The sequence below is a fragment of the Talpa europaea genome, assembly GCF_964194135.1.
Source record: "Talpa europaea genome assembly, chromosome: 7".
In the NCBI taxonomy this organism is placed as follows: domain Eukaryota; kingdom Metazoa; phylum Chordata; class Mammalia; order Eulipotyphla; family Talpidae; genus Talpa; species Talpa europaea.
Genome location: NC_140074.1, coordinates 70,282,952 through 70,308,154, shown reverse-complemented (window position 1 = coordinate 70,308,154; position 25,203 = coordinate 70,282,952). Strand labels below are relative to the sequence as shown.

General features: G+C 42.5%; 1 protein-coding gene across 1 annotated transcript in view; it reads right to left on the bottom strand.

Moving 5' to 3' along the window:
• Positions 1 to 786: 786 nt before the first annotated feature.
• CNTRL (centriolin) overlaps positions 787 to 25,203 on the bottom strand; it is a gene marked incomplete at both ends in the record, with an annotated part of 60,950 nt that continues 36,533 nt past the window's right edge. Inside the window, 21 exons of the mRNA XM_084236799.1 lie at positions 787 to 840; positions 3,128 to 3,337; positions 5,152 to 5,214; positions 5,364 to 5,636; positions 6,664 to 6,804; positions 7,545 to 7,750; positions 9,112 to 9,337; positions 9,781 to 9,969; positions 11,063 to 11,136; positions 12,292 to 12,449; positions 13,616 to 13,833; positions 13,916 to 14,031; positions 14,396 to 14,555; positions 15,288 to 15,452; positions 16,196 to 16,322; positions 16,425 to 16,565; positions 16,703 to 16,833; positions 19,603 to 19,795; positions 20,919 to 21,124; positions 22,362 to 22,675; positions 23,677 to 23,866. Of these exons, the coding sequence (XP_084092925.1) occupies positions 787 to 840; positions 3,128 to 3,337; positions 5,152 to 5,214; positions 5,364 to 5,636; positions 6,664 to 6,804; positions 7,545 to 7,750; positions 9,112 to 9,337; positions 9,781 to 9,969; positions 11,063 to 11,136; positions 12,292 to 12,449; positions 13,616 to 13,833; positions 13,916 to 14,031; positions 14,396 to 14,555; positions 15,288 to 15,452; positions 16,196 to 16,322; positions 16,425 to 16,565; positions 16,703 to 16,833; positions 19,603 to 19,795; positions 20,919 to 21,124; positions 22,362 to 22,675; positions 23,677 to 23,866 (3,555 nt within the window). The remainder of the gene's footprint in view (positions 841 to 3,127; positions 3,338 to 5,151; positions 5,215 to 5,363; positions 5,637 to 6,663; positions 6,805 to 7,544; positions 7,751 to 9,111; positions 9,338 to 9,780; positions 9,970 to 11,062; positions 11,137 to 12,291; positions 12,450 to 13,615; positions 13,834 to 13,915; positions 14,032 to 14,395; positions 14,556 to 15,287; positions 15,453 to 16,195; positions 16,323 to 16,424; positions 16,566 to 16,702; positions 16,834 to 19,602; positions 19,796 to 20,918; positions 21,125 to 22,361; positions 22,676 to 23,676; positions 23,867 to 25,203) is intronic.

Below are 25,203 nucleotides of genomic sequence, written 5' to 3'. Positions count from 1 at the left end.
GTAAAATACTGTCATTTTCTTGGATTTAAGGTAAAATTAAGGCTTTACTGTAGCTCTGCAAAATGTATAAAGTCTGACAACAGACCTAAGTTGATTTTATCTTTTATTTTCATATGAAAATAAATTTTTAAGCAAAATTAAAAAATACCTTTTGATACAATATAAATGAAGAGTTTCAAGTACATTTTTTTCCTGTGTAACTATAGATTTTACCTGTTCAGAGGCTTAAATTTGCAGTTAAAATCATTATTGGTTTCATAGACATTTCAAAGATTTAAAAAAAACCTTACGATACCAGGACCTTGGTTTGAATTGTGTGCAACTATTCCCATATGTACAAGTGATTTACAAAAACTGGCTTAACCGTACAAGTGAAATAAACTACAATGGGGTTTTAGCATCTGAGTTCACTGGATCTTCATAAAAGCCAAATGGCATTCCAATTACGAAGTTAGTGAGGTAGTACTGAAGATATTTCCTCAGATACATTTATGCGAGATACAGTACTTCTCACTAGCGGAGTCCTTTTCCTGCAGTAATACAAAAAAGGTAGAAAGGATGAGTTCTCAGCAGTAGAAAAGGGACTTAAAATTAACAATGACATGATGGCTACTTGGTAGATACAATGTGTATTTGAGTACTTTGAAAACTATTTTGAGATGAATCATCTTACTAAATTGAGAGAACTTAAAAGGTGACTTAAGACTGATAAATTAGAATTAAAGATCTAATTGAAAGTGTTATTAAGAACTAACGTACCCTGTGAGCAGGAGGCAAGGAATGGCGTCAGTGTCGGTAACTGTCTGCTGAATGTGGACCTTGCAGAACTTGGAAGGAGTTCTGAAAAGACGGGAGATAAAACACTGGGAACAAATGCCAGCCCCAGCTCCAACTAATCCAGGCTTTTCTCCCACACATACCCGGGCTATGACACCAAATGCCCAAATACAGCTGACCCTTGAACAACCTGGAGGTTAGGGATGCCAACCCCTGTGCAGCTAGAGATCCCCCCGTACACTTTACAATAGCCTGCTGCTGACCGGAAGCCCTACCTGAAGCCTTTCAGAGTCTAGACAGCGGGTGAGCACATACTTGTATTCACCGTCCATTCCGTGGAAGAGCATCAGCACAGGCCTTCTTTCCCCGTGGAGGGGAGTGTGGGCCCTGCTGGCTCCAGGCTGGCTGAGGTGGAAGGGGAGGCAGGAGGGGCCGCCAGTGTAGCTATAGAAATGTAACTTCATTTCTGACTTGTCTTTTCACTTCTCTGAAAATGTCTCTATGTAGTACCAACCCTTCTACCTCCTGTTTTAGCTTGGTGCCGGGTCACAGAAGGGCCCCTGTTGTGAAACTTTCAAAGCAGTCTTGAGCTGTCGGAACCCTTCTACCAGATGGTCTGAGGCCAGCTTCTCTTCCGGCATTGCTGCTTCTGTGCCTTCGCCCTGGCTGGTGCTGGCTGGGGAGCACTCACCTCCATGAAGCTGTCTCCTGTTTATTCCCTAGGTGTGAGGTGTATCCATGAAGACATCACAGGATGTGGACCCAGGCAGTTCAAGTCCATGTTGTTCAAGGGTCAACTGTTACTCGATCAGTCTCCTTACTATGCCCCTAACACTTCCTTTGCATTCTCCTAAATTTAGAGCACCTGAGCTCTCCTGGCTGCCACAAGAGCTGAGACCTGAACCTGGCTCTGTGCACTCATGTCCCCCACTCTGGGCTGTCTTACCTCCAAAGTCACCTAATTTTTATCGCCAGTCCTCTGACACTCTTAAAGCCTACACTGAGGCCCATGAAGGGTTTGGCCTGTGCCTACTTTGGGTCCTACAACACAGAGAAGGTTTTAAAGGTAACAATAATGAAATCTTAGGTCTCCTGCTGCTGAGCTATGGGCCTGTTAAAGAGGTGATTATCCTTGAATGTTCTTACAGCTCTGCAGCAAAACTTCATCAACCCCTAAGTCCTGGTTTTGTCTTTTGCTGTGATCTTCAATCATCTTATAGTTCATAACATACCCTTCTCTAAATAAAGGGATTATCTACCTCTCAGAATATAAAGATTAAATGAGAGGATGTATGTAAAATGCATGCATATAGTAGGCACTATAAATGGTAAATATTGTCTCTGACAGTAAGTCTTACACGGAGAACCTCTGGAAAACTCAGGTTTGTTTTTTTTTTTTTTTTTTTTTAAGATTTATTTATTTACACAAGCACTGGGTACAGTCAGAAGCGTGGGAGGGTGAGAGAACTCACCAAAGCCAGAGCGGGGAGCAGAACAGGCAGACTGATGAAGGGCACTGCTGAGGGGAGCAGTGAGCGTGGCAGGAGAGGTCTGCGCACCATATGAAACCCTAGCCAGCAGCCGGGGAGGGATCGAAACGGTGCTGCAGAGGCTGCAGGCAGCTTCGCAGCCCAGTGCTCAACTGCTAGCCACCGGGGAGGCCCATAACTCAGGTATTTCTTATAGACCCTGGGTTAAGAGATCTGCATTCACCCATTTGTTGAGGAAAGGGAGATGGTCAGACTATAAACTAGGACTCAAACTGGCTTCACAGTTCTAAGTTCTACGCATTGACTGAATAGAAAACAAAGATATCCAGGGGGCCTCCCCGGTGGCGCAGCGGTTGAGTGCTGGGTTGCGAAGCTGCCTGCAGCCTCTGCAGCACCAGTTCGATCCCAGCCAACGGGCGAGGGTCCCACATGGCGCGCAGACCTCTCCTGCCGCCCGCTGCTCCCCTCAGCAGTGTACTTCGGTCCTTCTGCCTGCTCTGCTCCCCGCTCTGGCTCTGGTGAATTCTCTCACCCTCCCGCGCTTCTGACTGTACCCAGTACTTGAATAAATAAATAAATAAACAAATCTTTAAAAAAAAAAAAATGAAAACAAAGATATCCAATGGGGAGATCATTAATAGTAGGATGCACTCCATTCCCAAGGGATCACCTGTCTCCAGTTCCAGTCTATTTCCTAAGCTTCAAGCCAATTGATTCCATGTTTCCTAGGGACCATAAATAAACAAATCTTTCCTAAGACAAGATATGAAGGTGGCACTTATGTCCCGAATCTCCTTTGGATTACACACAGGCTTTCAAGTACTCTGCATGTTTAGACCCCTTGTGCAGCGCCCCCTCACCTGGGCTGGTCTAAGATGAGAGTCCTCTGCAAGGGAAGAAGAGTCCAGCTGAGACAGACTGGTCGATGACAGCGAGTCCGCAGAGGGGCTGGTGACCAATTCCCCGAGAGCATCGACTTGTCTCCTCAAGCTGTGTAAAGTGCCCTCTGTCTGCCGCTTCCCTTTACTTAACACCTCTGCTTGCTTGGACATGCAGTGTCGAAGTTGGGCCTGGAAGTGTTAACAGTAAAATTTAGGGTTTTGCACAGAAGAAATGTACCAGAACGATTAGTAGCATTTTCATATGTATCACTTGGTAAGTAAATCTACCATAAAGTAGGAATGACCATTGAAAAATGCTCATTTGAGGGCCTCCCCAGCGGCACAGCGGTTGAGCGATGGGTTGTGAAGCTGCCCACAGCCTCTGTAGCGCTGGTTCGATCCCCGTCTGCCACAGGAGGAGGGCCCCACATGGCGCGCAGACCTCTCCTGCCGCCCGCTGCTCCCCTCAGCAGTGTCCTTCGGTCCTTCTGCCTGCTCTGCTCCCCGCTCTGGCTCTGGTGAATTCTCTCACCCTCCCGCGCTTCTGACTGTGCCCAGTGTTTGTATGAATAAATAAAAATAAATCTTTTAAAAAAAATGCCCATTTGAAAAAAATGGAAGCACCAGATGGCTACTGCCAGTGTGTGGAAACTTCTACACTATTCGGTGCTGTCGTTAACCGGGCCAAACTCATCCACTCTCCCTAGTGTAACTAAGCTCAGGATATGTGCATTTCCTACTTCCCAGTGAAATCACTGCCTCATCTCTCTTCCTCTTCTGCTCTGACTTACAAGGTTGATTTATATGTGATCCCTTCAGTGTCTCCCACATGTATTTCAGCCATAGCCTACTTTCTGGCTTTCCTCCATGCTACACCTTTGAAATATTTCTCTCAAAATCTATGTTAGTGCTGTCCAGAACTTTCCATGGTGATGGGAATGCTCAGTATCTGTGCTGTCCAATATAGTAGCCACTTGTCACAAGTGGCTGTGAACACTTGAATGTGGTGACTGAATTTTACTCTGATTTATTTATGATGAATTTACATGTAAACAGCCATGTGGGCTGGAGCCCACGGCCCGCTGCACACCACTGCCCCTCAGCCCAGGCCGGATGGTAGCTGTTGTCCAAGATACGTCTTTATCCACCTCACTCTTATTTTTACACTCCCACCCAGACTCAACCCCAAATCTCTTATTTTTTTTTCACTTTTTTTAAATTTTTATATTCCCCATACAATTGCAACCCCCTGATTTTGACCCCAATCCCTCCCCCCACCCCACAAAGTGTGTCTCTGGTTCACAGTTGTTTGTTGATTTTGATTTTTTCTTTCTTATAGTTATTCTTTTTCCTGGTCCCTTATTTAAGTTTTCTAGATTCCTGCTATGAGTGAGACCATCCGGTATTTTTCTTTTTCTTTCTGGCTTATTTCGCTGAGCATGATCCCTTCTAGCTCCATCCATGTTGCTGCAAATTGCATGTGTTTATCTTTTTTGATTGCTGGGTGATATTCTATTGTGTATCTGTACCACATCTTCTTAATCCAGTCATCTATTTTTGGGCATTTGTCAACCCCAAATCTCTTAAGGGTCAGTTAACCCCTAAATCCTAGACTCCTATTTTCAGGTGCCCACAGACAGCTCCCTCCCTGGATGTCTCATGAGGCCTTCAGACACAACATGTTCTGAGCCCAAGCTAACTTTTTACGTGCTCCCAAACTCCCCCCAGCCACTGGGCTGTGAGCTCCTCACTGTGCACCCCAACATTCAAGAGCTATCAGTTTGACCTGAGGCAGAGCCATATTACCAAGGTCAAAGAACCTGAGCTTCACACCAGAATTCATGGTTTTGTATACTGACAGTGTCATTTACTGAATGTGTGATGCCAACATCCCTGAGCTTCCACCATGTAATCTATCCAAGTGCTGGGTGAGCTGCAAGAGAGCGATGGTAGGAGCCGGGGTTGAGTGTAAGCAGCAACCCCCCACATGCCAAATACGCAACCTTAAGCCGATCTTCACGGTGACGCAGTTTCTCTCGGAGTGCTTCTCCTCGCCAGTGTTCATCCTTTTTCAGAGGGAAAGTGAAACATCAAAGAATCACCAAAGAACCAGCCTCCCCCAACCTCCAGAAGTCTGTTTTTCAGCTTATCGGGGAAGGGGAGGAACCCAATTATCCTTCGAAAAATTCCAGAGAACAGCAGGATAAACCCTTACCATTATGTGAACCTGGGACAAGTTCAGTTTTTCTTCAAAAGGTGATGGTCTCTCATTCATGGAGAATGGAAAGTTCTCTTTCAAGCTTTCCAACCCTCCTCCGAGGTTTTCATTTCTTTCCAAAATAACTTCCAAATCTGGTGGTAATTCTGGAAGAAACTGGTTGAGACTCTTCAGGCTGGTTCTGATTTCATCTTTCACCTCAGATTTAAGTGTCTTCATTGCTTCACTGATTTCCATTTGTCTTCTCTCCAAATCCTTTTGGTTTGCCATCTAGACAGTGAGGGAGAGTCAAACACCATTGCATCACGCTTGGGACTTACCAGTACTTACTTAATGTGTGATGTATTTAAACACCTACAATGTCAACTACTATGATTATTAGACTGGTACAAATTTATGACTTTTCAACTACACAAGTAACTGTAAAACACAAGTCCATGATTTCACTGGTATACTGACTGGAGCACAGGCACAACATTCACGGAGCAAATTATTCTAGACGTCAGAGCCTGCAGGCGGAAGCTGGATTCCAACCTCACAGCCAGTACACACTTCAGTACAGCTTAGGGCAAGTTAGCTAATTTTGCAATCTCATCCACATATGCAGATAATGCCATGTGTTCAGAAATGTAATAACTAAGTAAGAATTTATAGGAAGCACCTTAGTGGTAACCCAATAAATAACAACTACAGTGACTAAGCCCCAAATGAGAAAAGGACCATTGACTGAAAGAAGTCATAAGCAATCTAGATTATCCATGAGAATCTTGCATGGGCTCTTAGGAAGGATGTGGCTAAATAATTTCATTTTATAGGTGAAGAATCCAGTGGTGTGAACAATGTAGAGGTTTCTCAGATTGTTTAACCCTGAGATTGTTCTATGTAGCACTCCCCATAGAGTTTAGTGAAAACATTGGGATTATATCCACTGCTAATTGCCCTTCCAAGTTTGCAGGGACTTGGAGCCTTTAAAAGTTATTTTTTCTTGAACCAAAGGGTGTGTTGATGGTTGGGGGTAGGATGTGAAGAGAGGGTGCCTGTGTTTGGAGGCATGTGTGAAACTAAGAGGTTATTATGGGGTCATCCACAGGACAAATGCAGCCAGGTCACTGAGTGGCCATGATGAGCGTGCTCAGGGATGGTCCTGAGTCCAGATGCTGACACCAAGGGATACCGGAGCATCTCCATAAAGAAACACTCCTCTTAAAAGATTTGTTTAATAAATAAAATCCATTTGAGCCCAGTGGGGAGTGAGCATGCCTAGGGAGTGCTCTCTGCTGGGCTCCTGGGCGCGCACCTGCTTCTTGAGCTCCGTGTACTCTTGCTGCATCTGGGTGAGCTCCTTCATCAGGCGCCTGGCCCGCTCGTGGTTGTCCTGGGCCACCTGCTCGATTGTTGCCATCTCCTTTTGCATGCAGCTGTTCTCCTGCTTTTGTTCCTAGCACGAGGCAGAAGGGAAGGAGAAAAGCTATCTGGGGTCCAGTGTATGGAGGTGTGTGTTCTGGCCTCCACATTCACTAGCACGGGCACTTTACTTCCCACCTGGGCCTCAGTCTCTCTAGCTGGAAAATGGGGCTAACTACCTGCCTTCTTGAGCAGCTGTGGGGCACCTAGGTGGTCAGAGTCCGTTAGCCCAAAGTCTGAATCCTAGATAAGCAACAGTGCCTTTGATATTAAGTTACTTTCCTTTTCTGAGTCTCCATTAATTGTCTGTAAAGTGGGGATAATAAAACCCAGCACCACAGGGTTGCTGGATTAAAGTCTAGACATCTACATTCTACCTTTATGTTGCCTATCTAGGTGGAAGGGCATTACCCTTTGGGAAATACATTATATGAAAGTTCCATTCACACAGGGCTCTGTTAACACCCTCCAGTTAACAGAGGGTGTTGTGAGACTCCACTCCTGGGAAAGCACTGAGTGCTCCCACCACCCACCATAAATTGTTTTGAACTCATTGAACATGGTAGGTTTAGCTTTCCGGTTTTAGGGCTACAGCCCAAGAATCTGGCAAAATCTACCATCAACGTCTAGAACAAATGATGCATAATTACACCAAGAATAGCTGGGTTAAGGACTGGGTTGCCAGGTAATTTATTTTCTCTGCACAGAGGCAGTTTAGTTTAAACATTTAAATTCATCATTTCTTCATAAAGTGTCAGGGCAGGAGGTACTCACAAGGAGGTTTTTCTCCAGCTGGCTCCGCTGGATCTTCAGTGCTTCCTTCAGAGTGGCAACCTGGTTCTCAGCCTTCTTTCTTTCTGTCAAGAACTGATTCCTGAGGAGGCTGAAGTCTGCCCGCATGGAGTCGGTCTCTTTCTGGAGAGCCAGCAGCTCACTTGACTTTTCCATTAATTGCTGCTCCCTTTCTGAAAGCTGTCGTTCTGAAATGAGCGTTTTTAGTAGGTTAGCCAGAGGCCAGGACTGGCAGCAGGCAGAGCTGTTTCCTGTGGGCAGATCCATAACCACATGCCATCCACTCAACTACTCTCTTCCAAGTGCCCTGACCCACACAGGAGGCCCAGAAAAGGACCAGAGGCCTCTTGATATAACTGGTTCCTGGAGCACCTGATTCCAAAGTCACAGACCTATTGTCCTGCCCTTTGAGTCTTTGAGACCAGCAAGAGGAAACAGCATCAATCCTGAGGTACAGGGAATATAGCAGACTGTGGAACTGCTCCATATAAACCTTGATTTAATAAAGGAGGCACACCAGTACTTCTCCCTTCACAGGAGAAGGTGCAATGGGGAGGACAGGGATCTGGAGCAGTGTGAGCCTGTTTGCTAACAGAAGGAATCTCCCTCCTACTGTTGAATAGGAATCATGAATGCAAACAGCATACAGTGAAAACTCAATAAATGAAGCTCATAGTCACATTCCAAACCAATCTTTCTAATGACTCTCTTTAAAGTAACAGGTTGCCACCCTTTCACTTTTCACACCTCTGGCTTGGCCAGACTCAGCATAGTTGTTAAGTTTCATTTTTACAATGAAATAGTTAGGTTTGGATGTATAAAGAGTTCCCAGAGAACCCTTTAGTTTGCTAAGCCCAATGAGTTTAGAGGGATATCTGCAGTGCAAACAACATTTTCTGAGCATTTTGGAACTCTGCAGCCTAAGAAAGAGAAAAATCATTTACTAATGTGAGAACAATCATCTTCACTTATATTTGGCTCAAGAAAGAGCAAACAGAACCAAAGGCAAACACCTGTATTTTGGTACTATTCAGTATATGTCAAATTTGGACAGAACTAGAATTGTTGATACTGGTTTTTGACTGGTTGAGGTGAAGCTAGCTGATCACTGTCCCAAAGCTCAGAAATCATATTCTTCCTGGAAAGTCTTAAGAGCTTCACCTTCATGTCACACTTTTTTGAGATGACATTTTTTTTTTTAATTTATTTATTTTTACATCATTGATGATTTTTGTACAATATTTGATTTCTTCCCTCAGGTGTAATCCCATAAATCTCCCACCACCACATCACCCGTGAACCGTTGAGGTGACATGTCTGAGGAAGGCAATGCAGACAAGTAAAGTGGCCTGATAGGCTCAGGTTAAATCTCACTTCCCAAAGCACCAGTTCCTTCATCTCTGAACCCGCTTCCTCACCTCCCGGGACTACTTCCCACCCCCCCTCGCCTATCCCCTCTCTGGGCTGTGTTGGGGGCCTGGGCTTCCCTCTTTTACACACCTCACAAGCAGGAGAGACCCCCCTCAGAGTAGTGTTTCAGGATACATACTGGTTTGGGAAAGCGTCTTCTCCAGGGTCTCACCCCACTTTTCCTCTTGCTGCAGAGTCCTGACACGCTCTTCAGCCACTAACACTTCAGTGACTACCTGGTCCAGTTTCCCTTTCTGGTCTGTTAATTCTTTTTCCAGCTGGTGCTGCTGCTCCTTCAGCATCATTTTGCTGGCTTCGAACTTTTTTTCTTCACTTTCCATCTCTTTCTGGAGTCTCTGAACCAACTGAATAGAGAACAACCTTAATCAGTTTAACCTTAACAGGTTTAACAACCTTAAACAGTCATAAAATAACTAATACCCAGTATCCAAGTTGAGGGAAACTTCATGGATGCTAAGATGGATTCCGGTTCAATATAAAGTAGAAAACAACTCTAAGTGACAGAAAGTGAGTTTCCTTTACAAAGAAACATTTGGCCAGCACATGAGGGGAGATTTAAACAGCAAAGGCATGTGCCATCAAATTTCTAACCAGAACCAATGTTCTACAGTCTTCACAGTCTGTCAATATTAATACCAAAATGTCCAAGAGTGGGTGTAAAATTACTCCTGGTTACACAGGGAAGTTTGTCCCAGGGGGGCTACTTCAGCAGCTTTCTTCCAGGAGCAAATAACATACAAGTGACAAAGTGCTTCCTTTTATGTAAAGCCAGAAAGGTGTATAGTACCATTTCTTGTTGGGCTAGCTTGACTTTGCTTTCTTCTATCTCAATCTGAAGCATTTGAAGTTGCTGTTGCTTTGTCTCCCCTTCTTTTCGGCAGTCTTCAACCTTGGTGTTCCATTCACTGATGCCTTTCTGGAGCCTGGTCTGCTCGCTGAGCAGGGCTTCCTGACGCTGGGTGGTGTGAAGCAGGTCCTTTGGGTGAAAGGAAAACTGAAACTATGACACATCTATGTTTACCAGAGGTAGCTAGGACCACTCCAGTCACTATTATGTCTAACAGAATGAGAAGAATAAAGGTGCCACATTATTATTTAAACAAAGGCACCTAGAACTCAATTTAATCATTGGTTTCCACCTTTTAGTACCTAAATATTAAGATGAGAGAAGATGTCAAAACCTCAGCAAGAGACTCAAGTCTTCTGAGCTTTAGTTCTCTTGTCACTGAGGTGGGAGTAAGTGACACCCACCCTCACAGGATTGCTATGAAGACTAAGAAAAGGTTTAATCCTTATGGGAAATGAGCTAACAGTAATGGCTTTGTTAGTATTTGAAATATATATACAGGTTGAAAATCTCAGAAAACAATAAATAGTTCTTTTTTAAGGACCCCAAATTAAGCATTTTTGGAAAAATTATACCTATAGTGACAGAATATATTTATAAGGATCTTTCTAAAAAATTTTTTAAAGAAAGAACACTTTAAAGCTTCATTCATCTTATAAACACAGAATCCTAAAGGTAGAATGAAGAGAATTTGGATGTCTAATCCAACCCTTAATTTAACCAGTGGAAACTGAGGCTAGCACTCGAATTGTAGCATTATTCTCACAGGACAACACTGAATTACCTTGACCTTGGATTGTAGGCAGTACAAGAGACAAGGATCCAGTCTATTCTACATCTAATAAGGAGGAGTCCAGATCTGCAGTTACTTTGTACCTCACTGAATGCTCAAATCTGAACCCAGCTTCTTCTTCCTCTGTGCCACTGATAAGAGACAGTCATTTTGATCCCCGAAACCCTGAGGAGTGAGGCTCTGGTCCAGACATCACCTTCCTCATTAGCTTTGACTCAAGAGTCCCAGGGCTAAAACAGACTAGAAAGCCACTGTTCTGCTTCAAAACTCTTGTGTACATAGGATGTCTATGTTATGTCCGTGACCTTCTGAGATCTGCTGGTCTGAAAAGGAGCCAGCTTACTTCCGTTGTTTGTTATTTTGTTTGTTATTTTAACTAGCTGTCTGTATGCCTTCAGGATACTACTAGATAGCATTTGTTAAGCTTACCTGTTTTGCTAGGTTCAAATGGTCTCGGACATCAGCTAGTTCTTCCTGTAGTGAGTTTATTGCTTCTCGTTTTTCTACAGAAATAACATTTATAAAAAGAACAAGTACATATGTAGAAATCTTTCATATTCCCATCAGTTTTTCCAAAAGTAGAGTGGAAATTAATTTAAATTTCTTTTTGTGACATGTAAGACTATACCACATGATCTCACTAAAAGCCAAAGGACAGCATGATATGCACAACCCAGATCTGGGCTGGAGCCTCCATTTTTGGAGATGTATATATTCAAATCCTCACAATAAGAAAATTGATAGGTAAGACCTACTGTTGATGATGTATGGCTTAAAAACAGGTATCTTCTACAACGCTAGGTAGAAATGTAAATTTGGCACAACCTTTCAGGAAGACAACTAGGGTATAAATTTTTTATCAGCAATGGTTTTGTCTCAACAAATACATTATCAAATAGAATTACTTAGTAACTTTTCCTAAATAATCATGAATGTTTAAAAAGATTTGGTAATAAACATGCTATTTGCATCTTTGTTTTCCACCTATCCCCCTGAACGCCAATAAAAAATCTGGAAGAATATTCACTAAACTGATAATAGGAATTATCTCTGAGGGGGAAGATCAATTATAATTTTTATTTCATCTTCTTGATGTGTTTTTAAATTGTTCTCTAAGAAATAGGAATTGACAGCTTTACTGCAATATAATTCACATACCTCTTGTTTCTCCTCAACTATACAATTCAATGGCTTTTTTAAAAAGTATATTCAGGGGCCTCCCTGGTGGCGCAGCGGTTGAGCGCTGGGTTGCGAAGCTGCCCGCAGCCTCTGCAGCGCCGGTTCGATCCCCGGCTGCTCCCCGGCCACCGGAGGAGGGTCCCACATGGTGCGCAGACCTCTCCTGCCGTCTGCTGCTCCCCTCAGCATTGTACTTCGTCAGTCTGCCTGCTCTATTCTCCGCTCTGACTCTGGTGAATTCTCTCACCCTCCCGCGCTTCTGACTGTACCCAGTACTTGTATAAAATAAATAAATAAATCTTTAAAAAAAAAAAGTATATTCAACCATTACCACAATCTAATTTTAGAACATTCTTGTTACTTCTAAAAGAAACTCCATTCTCATTTGCATTAATTACTTCTGTAGTGGGAAAACCATGCATTTCAAAAAAGAATCTACCAAAAGGAAGAGCCACACCTCTCCCATGTGAGCCTTTTACCTCGTAGCTGCTGCTGCATTGCTGTGATGTCTTGATGCAGTGAGAGCTTGTCTCTGTTTAACTGGTCTAGCTCCTGTTGCAGTTTTCTGGCATCCAATCTCAACTTTTCTAAGTTTGACTGTTCCATTTTGCTATTCTCTTCTGTAGCTGCTAAAACCCTACCATACAAGCAGAGAAAAGTCAGACTGTCAAATACAAGATGTTCAAGTACACAGAAGAGATAGCTGAGGAATACTGTTATGCTTTCATGATGTAATTATGGAGTCTAAATAATTATAAATATTAACAAAATTAAAGCTCTTCAACTCATTTTCCAAAGAAATTTTTTTATCTTTCCAAATGAGCTTTTTCCAAAAGTGACTCCCTAAATTTAAGTTTTATAAAATCAGGGATAAAAATATGTATAGCATTCAGAATTCCAAAAATTTGAGTGGTTAGACTAGACTGCTAACTTCTGATCAGTAAAAAAGCATGAAACACAAGTTTTTCAACAACTGTATGTATATGATTTATTGCATTCTTTCCCATAAGTGAAACCAAACAGGATGGACTTATTTTGTCTGGATTCTTTCACTAACACACAATTACTTTGAGATGCATCGATGTCATTTTGTGTAGCAACATTTCACTCCCTTTTTACAGCTGGATTCTATTCCAGGTCCTCTGCATATCTGTATGGATTTTAGAACCATATTGTCAACTTCTGTTTAAAAAGTCTGTTGGGGCCTCCCTGGTGGCACAGGGGCTAAAGTCTCAGCACTATCAAGCTATTGCCAGCCACTGCAATGTGAGTTTCATCCCTGGCCAGGGAGCTAAAACCCACATTGTGCAGCAGACCTCTCCTGTCTTGCCTGCTGCTCCCCTCAGCAGTGTATTTCAGTAGATCCACCTGTTCTTCTCCCTACTCTGTCTCTGGTGAATCCTCTTATCTCCCTGCACCTCTGGTCTATACCCCAGTTCTTGGATACATTAAAAAAAAAAAAAAATCTTAAAAAAAAAAAAGTCTGTTGGGACTTTATGATTGTTTTGAATCTACAGATCAATTGAGACATTATTTTGTTGTGATATTGTGTTCCCATCGACAAACAAGGTATATTTCTTCTTTTATTTATATCTTCCAGCATGTGTTATTGTACTTAGAAAAATCACAACAGGTTATTTTAAAGAATGCCTTGGGGTGGTCGAAATGGACATTCTCCCCAAAATACTATCAGTGAACTGTATTATGAGACTGAGTTTGTTGAACATTTTTTACTTTAATAGTGTTTACGATGCTTTAGCTTTCAATAAGTGATCCTGCCAACTTATGTGTTTCTGCTCTTACCGTTTGGTTTGCTCCAACTTTTTTTCCCAGCTGTCACATTTATCTTCAAGGTCTTCCTTTTCTTTACCCAAAGACTCAAGACAGGATTGTAATGCTCGTGTCTCAGCAGATATTTGTTCTATTTCCCGTTTGCCTCTCTCAAGGACCTGCTTTTGCCACTCTATTTCCCCTTTCTGCCGCAGAGCTGTCTGTTGCAAGTTTTCTAACTCCAGTTTCTCCTAAACCAAATAAAAGAGGATTCAAACATGTTAAAAGGGAAAGACTGCAGTTTGCTAAGAGAAACATGGCTTCACTTATTACCTCTAGCATTTCAAGCTGAGTCTTCTCTAACTCAGACACCTTTTGGTCATGTTGTATCTTCAAACCTTGTAGCTCATTGTTTTCAAGTTGCAACATGTCCAGAATATTCTTTAGTTCTAACAGAAACAAAGTATGGTCCATGCTATTAAATGAACTTGGAGAGAGTCACAAAATGAAGCAGAAAATAATGCTACTGATATCAGAAATAATATTGTCAAAAAATAGCATTTGTATCACCAAGAGTGAACTATTGCATTTTATATAAATAATCTACAACCTATAAATGCTCTTCAACACACTCTAGTCAGTAATGTGATTATTTTGCATTTAAATAAATTTTATCAATTTGAATGGCAGAAAATAACGTGCTTTTTATAATCTACTTTTCTTTGCTTATTACTAGTAAGGTTAATGTTTAAATTTATTTGATCATTTGTATTTTTATGTATACTCAAACATTATAACGTTGTTTTAACTTACCGGTTTTATGTTTAGACATTTGCCCTAAAACTACCTGAAGGTTTTCTTCCTCTTTTTCAATTTCTTGCTTTATAAGTGCAAGTTGAGTTTTTTTTTCACTAATCTGGACATTCAGTTCTCCTTTCTGAAAACTCAGTTCTTCTAGAAGAGATTTTACTTCCTGTGCAAAAAAAAAAAAAAAAAAGGGTCAGCCTCCCTCCTCAAAATTATAAATGGAAATATTCTTTTGTTGGTAATTCTCATTTCATAGAAATTATAATTTGAAAACAAGTTTTCATTTTTCCTTCTATATTACAAACAGCACCATATTTTATGGCACATATAAATATTCTGCATATACAGAAGAAATTAACATTATATATATTCATTTAGATGTATAACACCATATTTAAGTGCAAGGCAATGTATTAGAAAGAAAAAAAGGTTTAATTTATCCCCCCTCTCCGGCCCTCAGGGTACCTAGCATCTTGCTGGGAAATGAGGCACGAAGGGCTAAGATGCCACAGGAAAAGAACAGAGTGCTATCACACTCAGTGGAGAGAAACACATTCTAGGGCAAAGGAAATGTCAGGGAAGTTGTCTTAGTGGCCTGAAGCTGGGCATGAAAAATGGGTAGGATCTGGCTAGTGGTGGGGGAAAGGGAGTTTCTGGAGAAGAAATAGCATGAGACAGACACAGAGACAGGAAAACGTTGGGCAGATTCAGAAAACCTGGGGCAGTCATAACATAGCTGTGCCAGCATGGACACATAACACACCATCAAAGTGATGCTACAGTGGAGTTAAGATTTAGGGATTTATATATGCATTTCAGGAAGAAGTAATAAAGATATCTCAAAATAAATCTACAGCACAACGCTATGACTCTTAGGAGAACCTCATGGAAAACATACCCTAATGTGATTGCACTTCTCAACTACTTCAGTTTCTCCCAGCTGCAGAGCTTCCTGGAGGTCAGCTTTGGCCTGGACCATGCTTCCCTGCAGTAGATGCAGCTCCTCCCGCTTATGTCCTAACTGCCTGTCCAAGGCAGCCATCTCCTGCTGCTGGCCTGTCACCTGCAGTAACAAAAAGGGAAGATTGTAAAACTTGACAAATGCCATGTAGATTCAGTGCTAAGAGAGAGAATATTTAGTCCAGCAAAAGGCATGGGGGAGAGGGGAGAAATTAGGAGCTAGTCTAATTCTGATTATCTTAGCAGCAAATCAGACAGGCCCCACTGAGAGTACAGGAATGAGATGCTTAATTGAGACCTTGAACTCACATATGTAAAATCACATAAGTCAAAGCTAAAGAACAAGAATAATGGTTGTGGTTTTTCAAAGAACTTTCTTATCTACACCTTAACACATTTGTGAAGTTAAGCAAGGATTTTAAAACTTTATTCATTCTGTAAATTACAAATTACTTACAATTTTAAGGACAAAAACAATTGTTTACAGAAAAATATATACATGCCAAAGGAAGAAAATAGAAAATTCTCATAACCCCCATTATCAGATGACCACTTCTGTACTGGTATACACTGAAAACACAAACTCAGCATCCATAAACATATTTAACATAAACGACTTCAGAGTCTGTCCTTCCTGAGACTCACTTCTTTTACTGTATTGTATGGGATTCAAATTTGAATTGGACTCTACCCTTAACCACTGTGGTATTGCCTTGTGGATGTTTTACATTTTGGGGTGTTATTTTTCAGACTTCCAGAAACAAACATGTACTACTTTTGATAATCATCCTATGAATGTGGGTTTCAAAGTGGCGTGAGGGGTACATAAGGCACTGACTGCCATACCTGGCTTTTCAGCTTTTCCAGCTCTGCTCTCTTGGCCTGCAGGAGGGTCTCAGATTCCTTAAGGACCTGCAGGTGGTGGTCCTCACTGCGTTCTGCAGCCTCAATATCTTTTTGCAGCTTCTGCAATCTAGAAAGCATGAGCATCGCTACAGCAGACCCGAAGGGACACTGACCCCCGAGCACTGTCTCCCAGCACAAGCCCTTTGCAGCCCCACAGGAGACGACTTACTCTTCTGTCAGTTTTTCCTTCTTCTTGTTTAAACATTGGAAGTCTGAGTCTTTTGCTGCAACAACTTTGTTTATTTCTTTCAAGATTTCTTCTTGATTGATTTTGTGCTGCTCCAAGTCTTTTGTGTCAGCCTGGAGCAATCTAAAACACACACTTTATTTCCCCTCAGCCCCTCAGACTTAACATGCATTATTTGTCATAAAGCAATTACTATCCCTTAGAGGCAAACGTTTCATTCATCTCATTAAACACATCAATGACTTAGGGATTCCACCTACCTGAGCTGTTGATCAGCTTTGACAAGGTTAATAGCAGTTTCCTGAGCTCTCCTTTCTAACTCCTCAGCATCTGACTCAGCTTGTAATAAATTTCTCTTGGCATCAGTGAACTTTTCAACAGCAGTTTTTGTCTAGAAGAGAAATTGTCATTAAAAGCAATTCAATTACAATACCTACACACAGCTACTGGTAGTATAAACTAGCACAATTCATGGAAAACAATAAGGCAATACAGAGACTTATAAAAATGTTCATTCACTTTGACTCTTAATTCTCAGAAAAGAATTCAGAAGAAAGGAACAACTATACAACAATGCCGACTGTATAATGAAATAATAAAGGAACTTGACAAATAATAGATTCAGTCAGTGATAATGCATCAACACAATGGAATACGGTGTAACCTTAAATGTGGAAGAATGTTAACGATAGTAAGTTGGCTGAAAAAAAAAAAACAACTTAAAATGATAAAAGCATTAGAAGAACAACCATGTGAAACTGTATCTGTTTCAATGATTGGAAGGCAATACAAAAATAAAAATCATTTGAGGGTGGTGAGACAATGGATGACTTATTTTAAAAATAATCTGTGACACTATTATTGTCGAATCTATAATTACACGTCATTTTTTTCATCTAAAAATATCCAGGGCCTCCCTGGTGGCACAGGTGGTTCAGCGCTGCACTGTGAAGCTGTCCGCAGCCTCTGCAGAGCGGGTTCAATCCCAGCTGGCTGGCGAGAATCCCACATGGTGAAGCAGACCTCTCCTGTCTTGCCCGCTGCTCCCCTCTGCCATGTATTTTGTCAGTCTGCCTGTTCTGTTCCCCACTCTGTCTCTGGTGAATCCTGTCACCCTCCCGCACATCTGGCCTGTTCCCTGGTTCTTGTAATAAATAAAGACAAGTCTTAAAAAAAATAAAATAAAAATATCCAAGTAAGAGACAATAAAGTGATTTTAGCAGTATTTCCTCCCCATAGGGGTTCTTGTTTATACCGTAGATGTTATCAAGTTTAAAACTTCATTAATCTGAAATGAACTAATTATGGCTGATAAACACAAATATTAAATACTTCTGAAACATTTCAAAATATTCCTATGTGAGATTTGGCAAAAACAGGTTGTTGTTTTTTTTCCCAACAAGTTGGTTTCTTTTTCTGTCTGAAATAAGAGGTTTAAACAATGTCATCCAAGGTCCAAAAATAGAGTTTGGTTGGCACTTGGTTGAGCAGTGATTCCCCTTCAGTCAAAAAAATCAAGATCTGCACTTGCACTAAAATCAGAAGTGCTGTATGTTAAGCTAGTATACTAAAGGATCCTGTGGATGCAGAAGGGCTGGTAGGTATCTGAAGAGCTAGATATTTTGCCATACTTCTTTCCATTTCAGATTGTGCATTTCCATTAATTTCATCAGCAATGTTATTAGACAGAACTCACTATTAACTCCAGAAGGCCATGCTGCTAAGCAGTTTTTCCTCTCCTAAGTCAGATGTTAATGCGTCTGACACATTCCTCACAAAGGCAGCACTTTCTCCCTTCATTTCCTCCTTACCAGACTGCCTTCCTGAGCCATTTTGGGAGGATGAAGGGGGAAGAGCTTATTAGCTTTGGTCACTTACTCCCTCTTCCTCTTATCAGTTTCACTGATTTTCTTTTACAGACCAGTGATAAATTCTTCCTTAGTTCTGCTCACAGTTACTTTCTTACACAATGATCTAACATGTGACAGAAGGAACCGACCACCTGAAAAGAGTCAAGAATGCTTTTCCATCCTTATCAAAGGCCACTGCTCACAGAATTTAATAAACCATCCATCTCAGCTCCTAGGTAATAGAGTTCTAAAAACTTAAATCAGTCCATGGCAAAGCAACAATGTACAAATAGTAGTTCTTGAGAAGTTCTGTGGGTAAGGGATGTTTTCATCCTGGAATTCTCATCTAATTAAAAAGCTCTCTTGGTGAGGCAGAACTATAGCTGTGTGACCCTGGGTGCATTTCCAGCCTCTCTGGGCTTTATCTGTGAAGGGCTAATAACTGTCTTACAGATTAAATAAAGTGGTATTTATAAATAATTTTTTTTAAAGGCATGTTTTATTTATTTATTTGTTTGTTTGTTTGTTTATACATGCACTGGGTACAGTCAGAAGTGCGGGAGGGTGAGAGAATTCACCAGAGCCAGAGCGGGGAGCAGAGCAGGCAGAAGGACCGAAGTACACTGCTGAGGGGAGCAGCGGGCGGCAGGAGAGGTCTGCGCGCCATGTGGGACCCTCACCTGGTGGCCGGGGAGCAGCCGGGGATTGAACCAGCGCCGTGGAGGTCGCGGGGAGCCTCGCAACCCAGCGCTCAACCGCTGCGCCACCGGGGAGGCCCTAAAGTGGTATTTATAAAACAGACAACATGTAGCCATAATGGGGGCTCAACAAATGGTACCTCCTCTTCTTGCCCAACTTCCTTCTGTGTTTTAGTCTAAATACTACCTTAAACCAAAAAGTTATTTGACTTTATAGCACTGAACCTGGAGAACAAAGAAAGACTAGGAGTCTTGTGAGGCCCCTTATTGCTTTATAAGACTAAAACAGCGATCTATTTAATAAATACAAATCTTAGAGCCCAAATAATTTTAAAAAGACACAGGAGAAGACATGAGGTGTGTTAAGAATTGTAAGACTCTGGGAGCTTCATTTAATTCACACTGTGCAGCCTAGGTACTTACAGATACTTATAAATAAGGAAAGCAAAGCTCAGGGACTTAAGACTGACCCCAATTCTCCCAGCTCCCAGCAGAATCCAGCCTGGAGACCAGCTGTCTGATATAGATGACTGCTCTTCTCATGTTTTCTTTCTAATCCTTCATGTTGAAGGCAGTAAGCTATATCTCACCCCAAACCACAACAGAACACACCTTCTCTTTGATGCTTGAGAGTTCACTCTCAGCCTCTGCCAGGAGTCGGTCAGCTTCCCTGAGCTCTGCTCGGCGCTTCAGAAGGGTCTTCTCAATGCACTCAATTTCATCAACAACATCTTCATGGTGTTTGAGAGACTTTTCTATTTCTAGTTCATTCATAAGAGTCTCATAATTTCCATCAATGAAGTCTCTAGAAAAAAATCATACACACATTTATTAAAAGACCTGTGTCCACCACAGGTTTCCCTCCAACCCTGGTGCCTGGACCAGTCTTGCCTAGACGACAAAAACTAGGGAGCCGTCATATTTTACAAGCTACTGCAGAAAACGAGCTCCTATACAACTGACCCAGGCAGCAGATGCTGCCCTGGTTAATAGGCCCTGTGCAGGCGGCGGGAGCACAGAGGGGAGGCCCACTGCTGACTCCTAGGTGCCTCACGACATGGCGTGAGGAGTACCATGCTCAAGGCTGTCAGCCTCAACTGTGGGAGCAGGGAATGAGAAACACCTCGTGTAAGAGAGGATCCCTGACCTTCATCCAGACACGCTGGAGTTAGGCAGAGAAAGGCATCTGAGGGCGAGGACAGCATGTGCAAAGGTGGGAAGGCAGGAAAAAAATATGATGCTCAGAGAAACCACAGAGAAGCAAGCAGCACCAGGACAAACACTGTGTGGGCACGAGAAAGATAAACACAGGCAAGGTTCAGCTCCTGAAGGACAATGTATTATATAATGGGATTGAGTCATATGGGAGAGGCATGGTCAGATTAGTGGCCATGTCCAGAGTAGAATGAAGTGAAAGAGACTAGACATGGAAGGTCAGTGCAAAAGCTATTACAATGACTTGGGAAGAGACTGATTAAAGACCAGGGCAGTGGGAGTGGAAGAAGGGGACAAGTGCCCTTTATGTATAGTCAGTAGGACTTGGAGGCAACTAAATGCCTGGAGGAGTGAGGGAAGAGGAGGAGCTGAAGAACTCTGATATGTTTGTAGCTAGGAAACTTGGGAGAGGGGATGGCTGTCATTCTCCCCGAGGGACTACATGAGCTGATTTGGATTACTGGTCAAGAGAATTCAGACTTGCACTAATCAGTCTGGCAATCACCATGTGACTATTAAGTTAAAGTATGTCCCTCAGCTCCACTAGTCACATTTCAAGAGCTTCGCTAGCCACATGAGGCTAATGACTACTATTTTGGACAGTATAGATCTAAAACACTGCCAAGATCACAGAAAGTTCTATTGGACAATACTGATACAGGTTATCTTAACAAACTCATATTTATCTGAATTACAAAATGACGAATAATTACTTTCGCTGATGATGTTTCTGGATGGTTCTCTGTAATTCTTCTACTTCATGCTCTAAGTCCTTCTTTTCTTGCAAAAGAATGTCAATATTATCATGCAGTTCTTCTATTTCTTTCTCAGACTGCTGCCTGGATGTGCTCTTCCACCGCTCCTGTTTCTTAGACTTTAAATGCTGCATTATATCTTCTAATCTTGAAACTTCATTCTCCTGAAAAGGAAAAAAAATGCAATAGTGAAACACCAATGTTTCCTTTCCTTCCTGCCAAAAGTTGATGAAGTGGTATCTGTGATGTGAAAACAGTGGCAGCTTCTAAGACTTCAGTATGAAGAGAAAAATTAAGTCAAATGAATTTTTTTCACACACCACAGATAAAACTGTTGGACTAACAGAGCTTTTATCTTTTTCCTCAGTCCAACTATGGTTATAACCATCCCCTCTCCCAAGCACCTCTTGAGGATAATCTCTGCCTTCAGGTGGAGCATCTGGCAGGAGAGGCAGCCACGGGGATCTCTCCCCATTGGGGTATGTGAGAGGGGAGTGTGGGGACAGGCTGTCCCAAGAGGTGTTTTGCCTGAGTTTTGAAGAACAAATGAAAGGAGAAAGAACTGGGCTGAAGAAATAACATATGGAGTTATAAAGGTGTTTCTGGGAAATTACAGAAAAGGCTAAGTACTGGTAGAGGTAAAAGAACTAGCTTGAGAGATAATCAAACGTGGAGTTGCTAGAATATTGTTAAGTACCAAGTACACCGAAGACTGACAAGATAATGTATCTGCTATTCTGACCCTGGAAATGCATGGTAATCTAGTGCTCACTTTTCAGAATCTAGCCTGAAAAAAGAGTATGAAATACAATAAAAATTTATACAGTTAAGTTGGCTATCGTGCCTACAAATAAAAAAGTACTGTGCCATTAAAATAGTTTTAAAACATTTATAAAATGATGGGGAAATTCTTATAACATTACACAAGAAAAACAGACTATGAGTTGTACATACAATATACATATATAAAACTACAAAAAGAAGGAATATTCAATGAATCCCACCACCCAGAGGATTATCCCCACCAAAACCTTGCTGTAAGCTGCTCACACACATGTGACGCATGTGGACACACACAGACCTTACACAGATGTGCACAGCTACAGGCACAAGCATGTGACATACTTACACATGCACATTAACACAGTACTTGTCAATAACCATGGGTAATACTAAAAGCATTTTTGTTGTAAGAGGTTAAATCAGGTTTGTAGACTGGTCTGTTATCCAAATGACTGTCCAGAATAATATTTTAATGAGGGAATGCTTGCTCGGTTCCAAACATCAGCTATCAAACATACTTTGGGATGTCACTTATTCATAAACAGGTCAACTACTAAGTATATAATCTTATTCAGTTATGAACACAGAGTAAACAGGGGTCTCCCACGTTGTACTTACTAAGTCATGGTGCTCCGGGACATTGCAATGCAGCACGCCCACGGGGATGAAGGGGACGGAGAAGTTGGGGGGTGGAGGCCCATACACGATGGGTGTCCCAGCAGGTGGCGGGCCATACACAACAGTGCCAGGAGTGAGAGGATGGCTATTGTTGGGCAAGGGTGGAGGTGGTGCATATAAGGCCATGCCTTGGGGGACGGGAGACCCATCAGGAAACACAGTGTATACCATGTACCCGGAGGGGGGCACAAAGGTGCGGTCCTCTTGGTCTTCCAGCTCACTCTCCTCCTGGCTGTCTCCTCCACTGTCTGCATGTTGGGAAGAAGAAAGCAGAGTGCTTTACTCCCATGGCTTTCTCAGTAAACAAGTTAGTAAAGGACTGCAGCACTTAGGCCACGATACTAGAGATATGAGAATAAAAATCTGAAAAAATGGTAAAAAGCAGTTCTGAAGTGAGGATTAGATTATCTTTAGTGGCTGACACTTGAGGTTTTCCTTATGCCTTCCTTCTTCCCTCCCTTCCTTTTGCATCATTCAGGTACCTGCTTCGTGCTACAGAGAAGAGTAACAGACATGTGCCATGAGAGCCAGTTCTCGGCATTTACCACGGCCGTGAAACACAGCATTCTCCTAAGGTGCTGCTTGCTGCTGATTCTCCTCTAGGCAGGAACTATGCTCATCATGGTGACAGACCCTCGCACATGGCAGCACTCGTTAAGTAGCTCCTGAATGAACAAATTCTCAGATGCCCATTTCACAGATGTCAGTGCCAGAGCAGTGATAAAGAATTTGCCTAGGATAACATAAGTAGGATTTACCCAGGTGTCTGTCTCTTTCTCTCTCTCTCTCACACACGCCCCTGAGCTTTAGAAGACAGCCCTATAACACTTCGTTTCAGTAAAGCTATTTCATGCCAGGATACAAGGATGCCATACTCTGGGAGCACAAAGCAACGGTCCGCCCGCCTGGGTGAGGCAGGCTGGAGGAAGGTTCCGTAGAAGGCATGTTGTTCGAGGCTCTGGGACTTGTTGAAAGATGAGTAGGAATAGGATTGGGAGAGGAAAGGAGAACATTTCAAAGACAAGGTTTAAAACATGGAGGAACAAAGCATGCAGTGAGTATCTTAACCAGCTGGCTATGCTGACATGAGCAGTCTCACCTCTGAGAGGTGAGACAAGAGGTCACTGGCCACAACCAGACCACAGTGGGCCTTGCAAAGCAGGCTAAGGAGCTCAGACTGTGTCTTATGACTATCAGGGAACCAATAAGGTGATTACATAGGCAAGAGAAAAGCTACTTCCCTTATATGATTTACCTTTATTTGAAAATGATTTACGTAACCCACTCCTGATGGGAGAATAAACCCAGTATCCTAGGGCAGGGGGCGGCCCACTGCCTTCCTTGCCATCCTGCTGCTCGGGGTGTGTTTTCTCAGCAGGAGTTGAGGCTGCATACTTTAGGCCAACTCCAGAGTCCTTGGTGGCTTGGGAACTGTGGCTGGAAACCTAAAATGAAAGATGGCTGAACATTGATTACAAATGGAAAGAAATGTCAAAATCTACTGCAAAGCTAAGAGAGAACTGATTTTTTAAAATACGTTGTAATTCTCATTTTTCACAGACAGAAGTGAGACATGATTACATGGCCCTGTAAGCTGCAGCCCTGGACACAAGGTTTAGTTTATTTCTGTCCCTCTTAAGGCAGGTGAACTTAGCTGACATGGCAGCATGAGGGAGGCAAGCAGAGGGGTGGATTGTGTGCCATGGCTGGGCCACATCACACTGCCCTGTGAAAGTGCAAGGCGTGAAACGTGGTGAAAGCAACAGACCCAAACAGATGTCTACTGATGACTTCAGAAATTGTTACTTCATAACATTCCTCTCCTCTCCTGTGTTTAGGTATGAAGTTCTAAAAGTAACAAGTCCTTGACTACACTGAAATGGGAAAAGCATGTAATCTGCTCCCTTGCCTGGCTTAATTTTATGCTGCAGCTTCCCATGAGTGAAAAGGGAATGCAAGTTCTCCCTAAGCGAGCCAGCCTCACCTCAGGCCCATCTTTCCCGGTGAGCTCCCTTCTCTGACCTTGTCCGCGATGGAGCAAAGGAATGCAGTGAACTTCAAGGGAATCTGGGGATATCCGTTTCCCATGACCTGGGAGCTGGTGTGGTGGTAAAGCTCTACTCTGCTCCTTGCCACCTCCTTCTACTCTGCAGGTCTGTCCCCCAAACCCTCACCCAGCTCAGGCTTACAATGTTTTGCTGTAACCTACAGCTTCTACCTCCACCCCACTGTGCCAAAGATATTGACTTTCTTTTAGATTTTTGGAGAAGGATTTCAGATTCTATTCTTTGGGGTGTAGGAAATGCTTTTCCCTGACTGATGTTCCTCTGCTGATTCTAACAGGATGTCACTCAGACCCACTGCTTTGCATGAGTGTTAGTCACAGGTCTCTCCTCTTCCCACACTCAGGCACCAAGTCTGGCCCATCCCTCAATCCCACCCCCTTTGCTCCAGCTCCAATGCTCTAGTCCCGGTTTCTTCTATTCTTCACCTGAATGAGTTCAAAAGTAACACAGAACATTCACTTGCCACAAGTCCAGTGTCTACACTCAGCCAATTATTTTTCCTAACTACAGTCCTGATCTTATTACATGACCTCAGTTGTCCAAGGCCTACCTAATCAGGTGGAAGGATTCTGAGGTTCTTTTAAAAAAAGACATGACCCCAATCTACTTTTCTAGCTTCACCTTCACTGTTCCCATCCAGCTCTCCAGCCCCATCAGGCTCCATGCCAATGCTAAAGCAACTCACCTCTTCCACACAAACTGCTTCCTCCCACCTA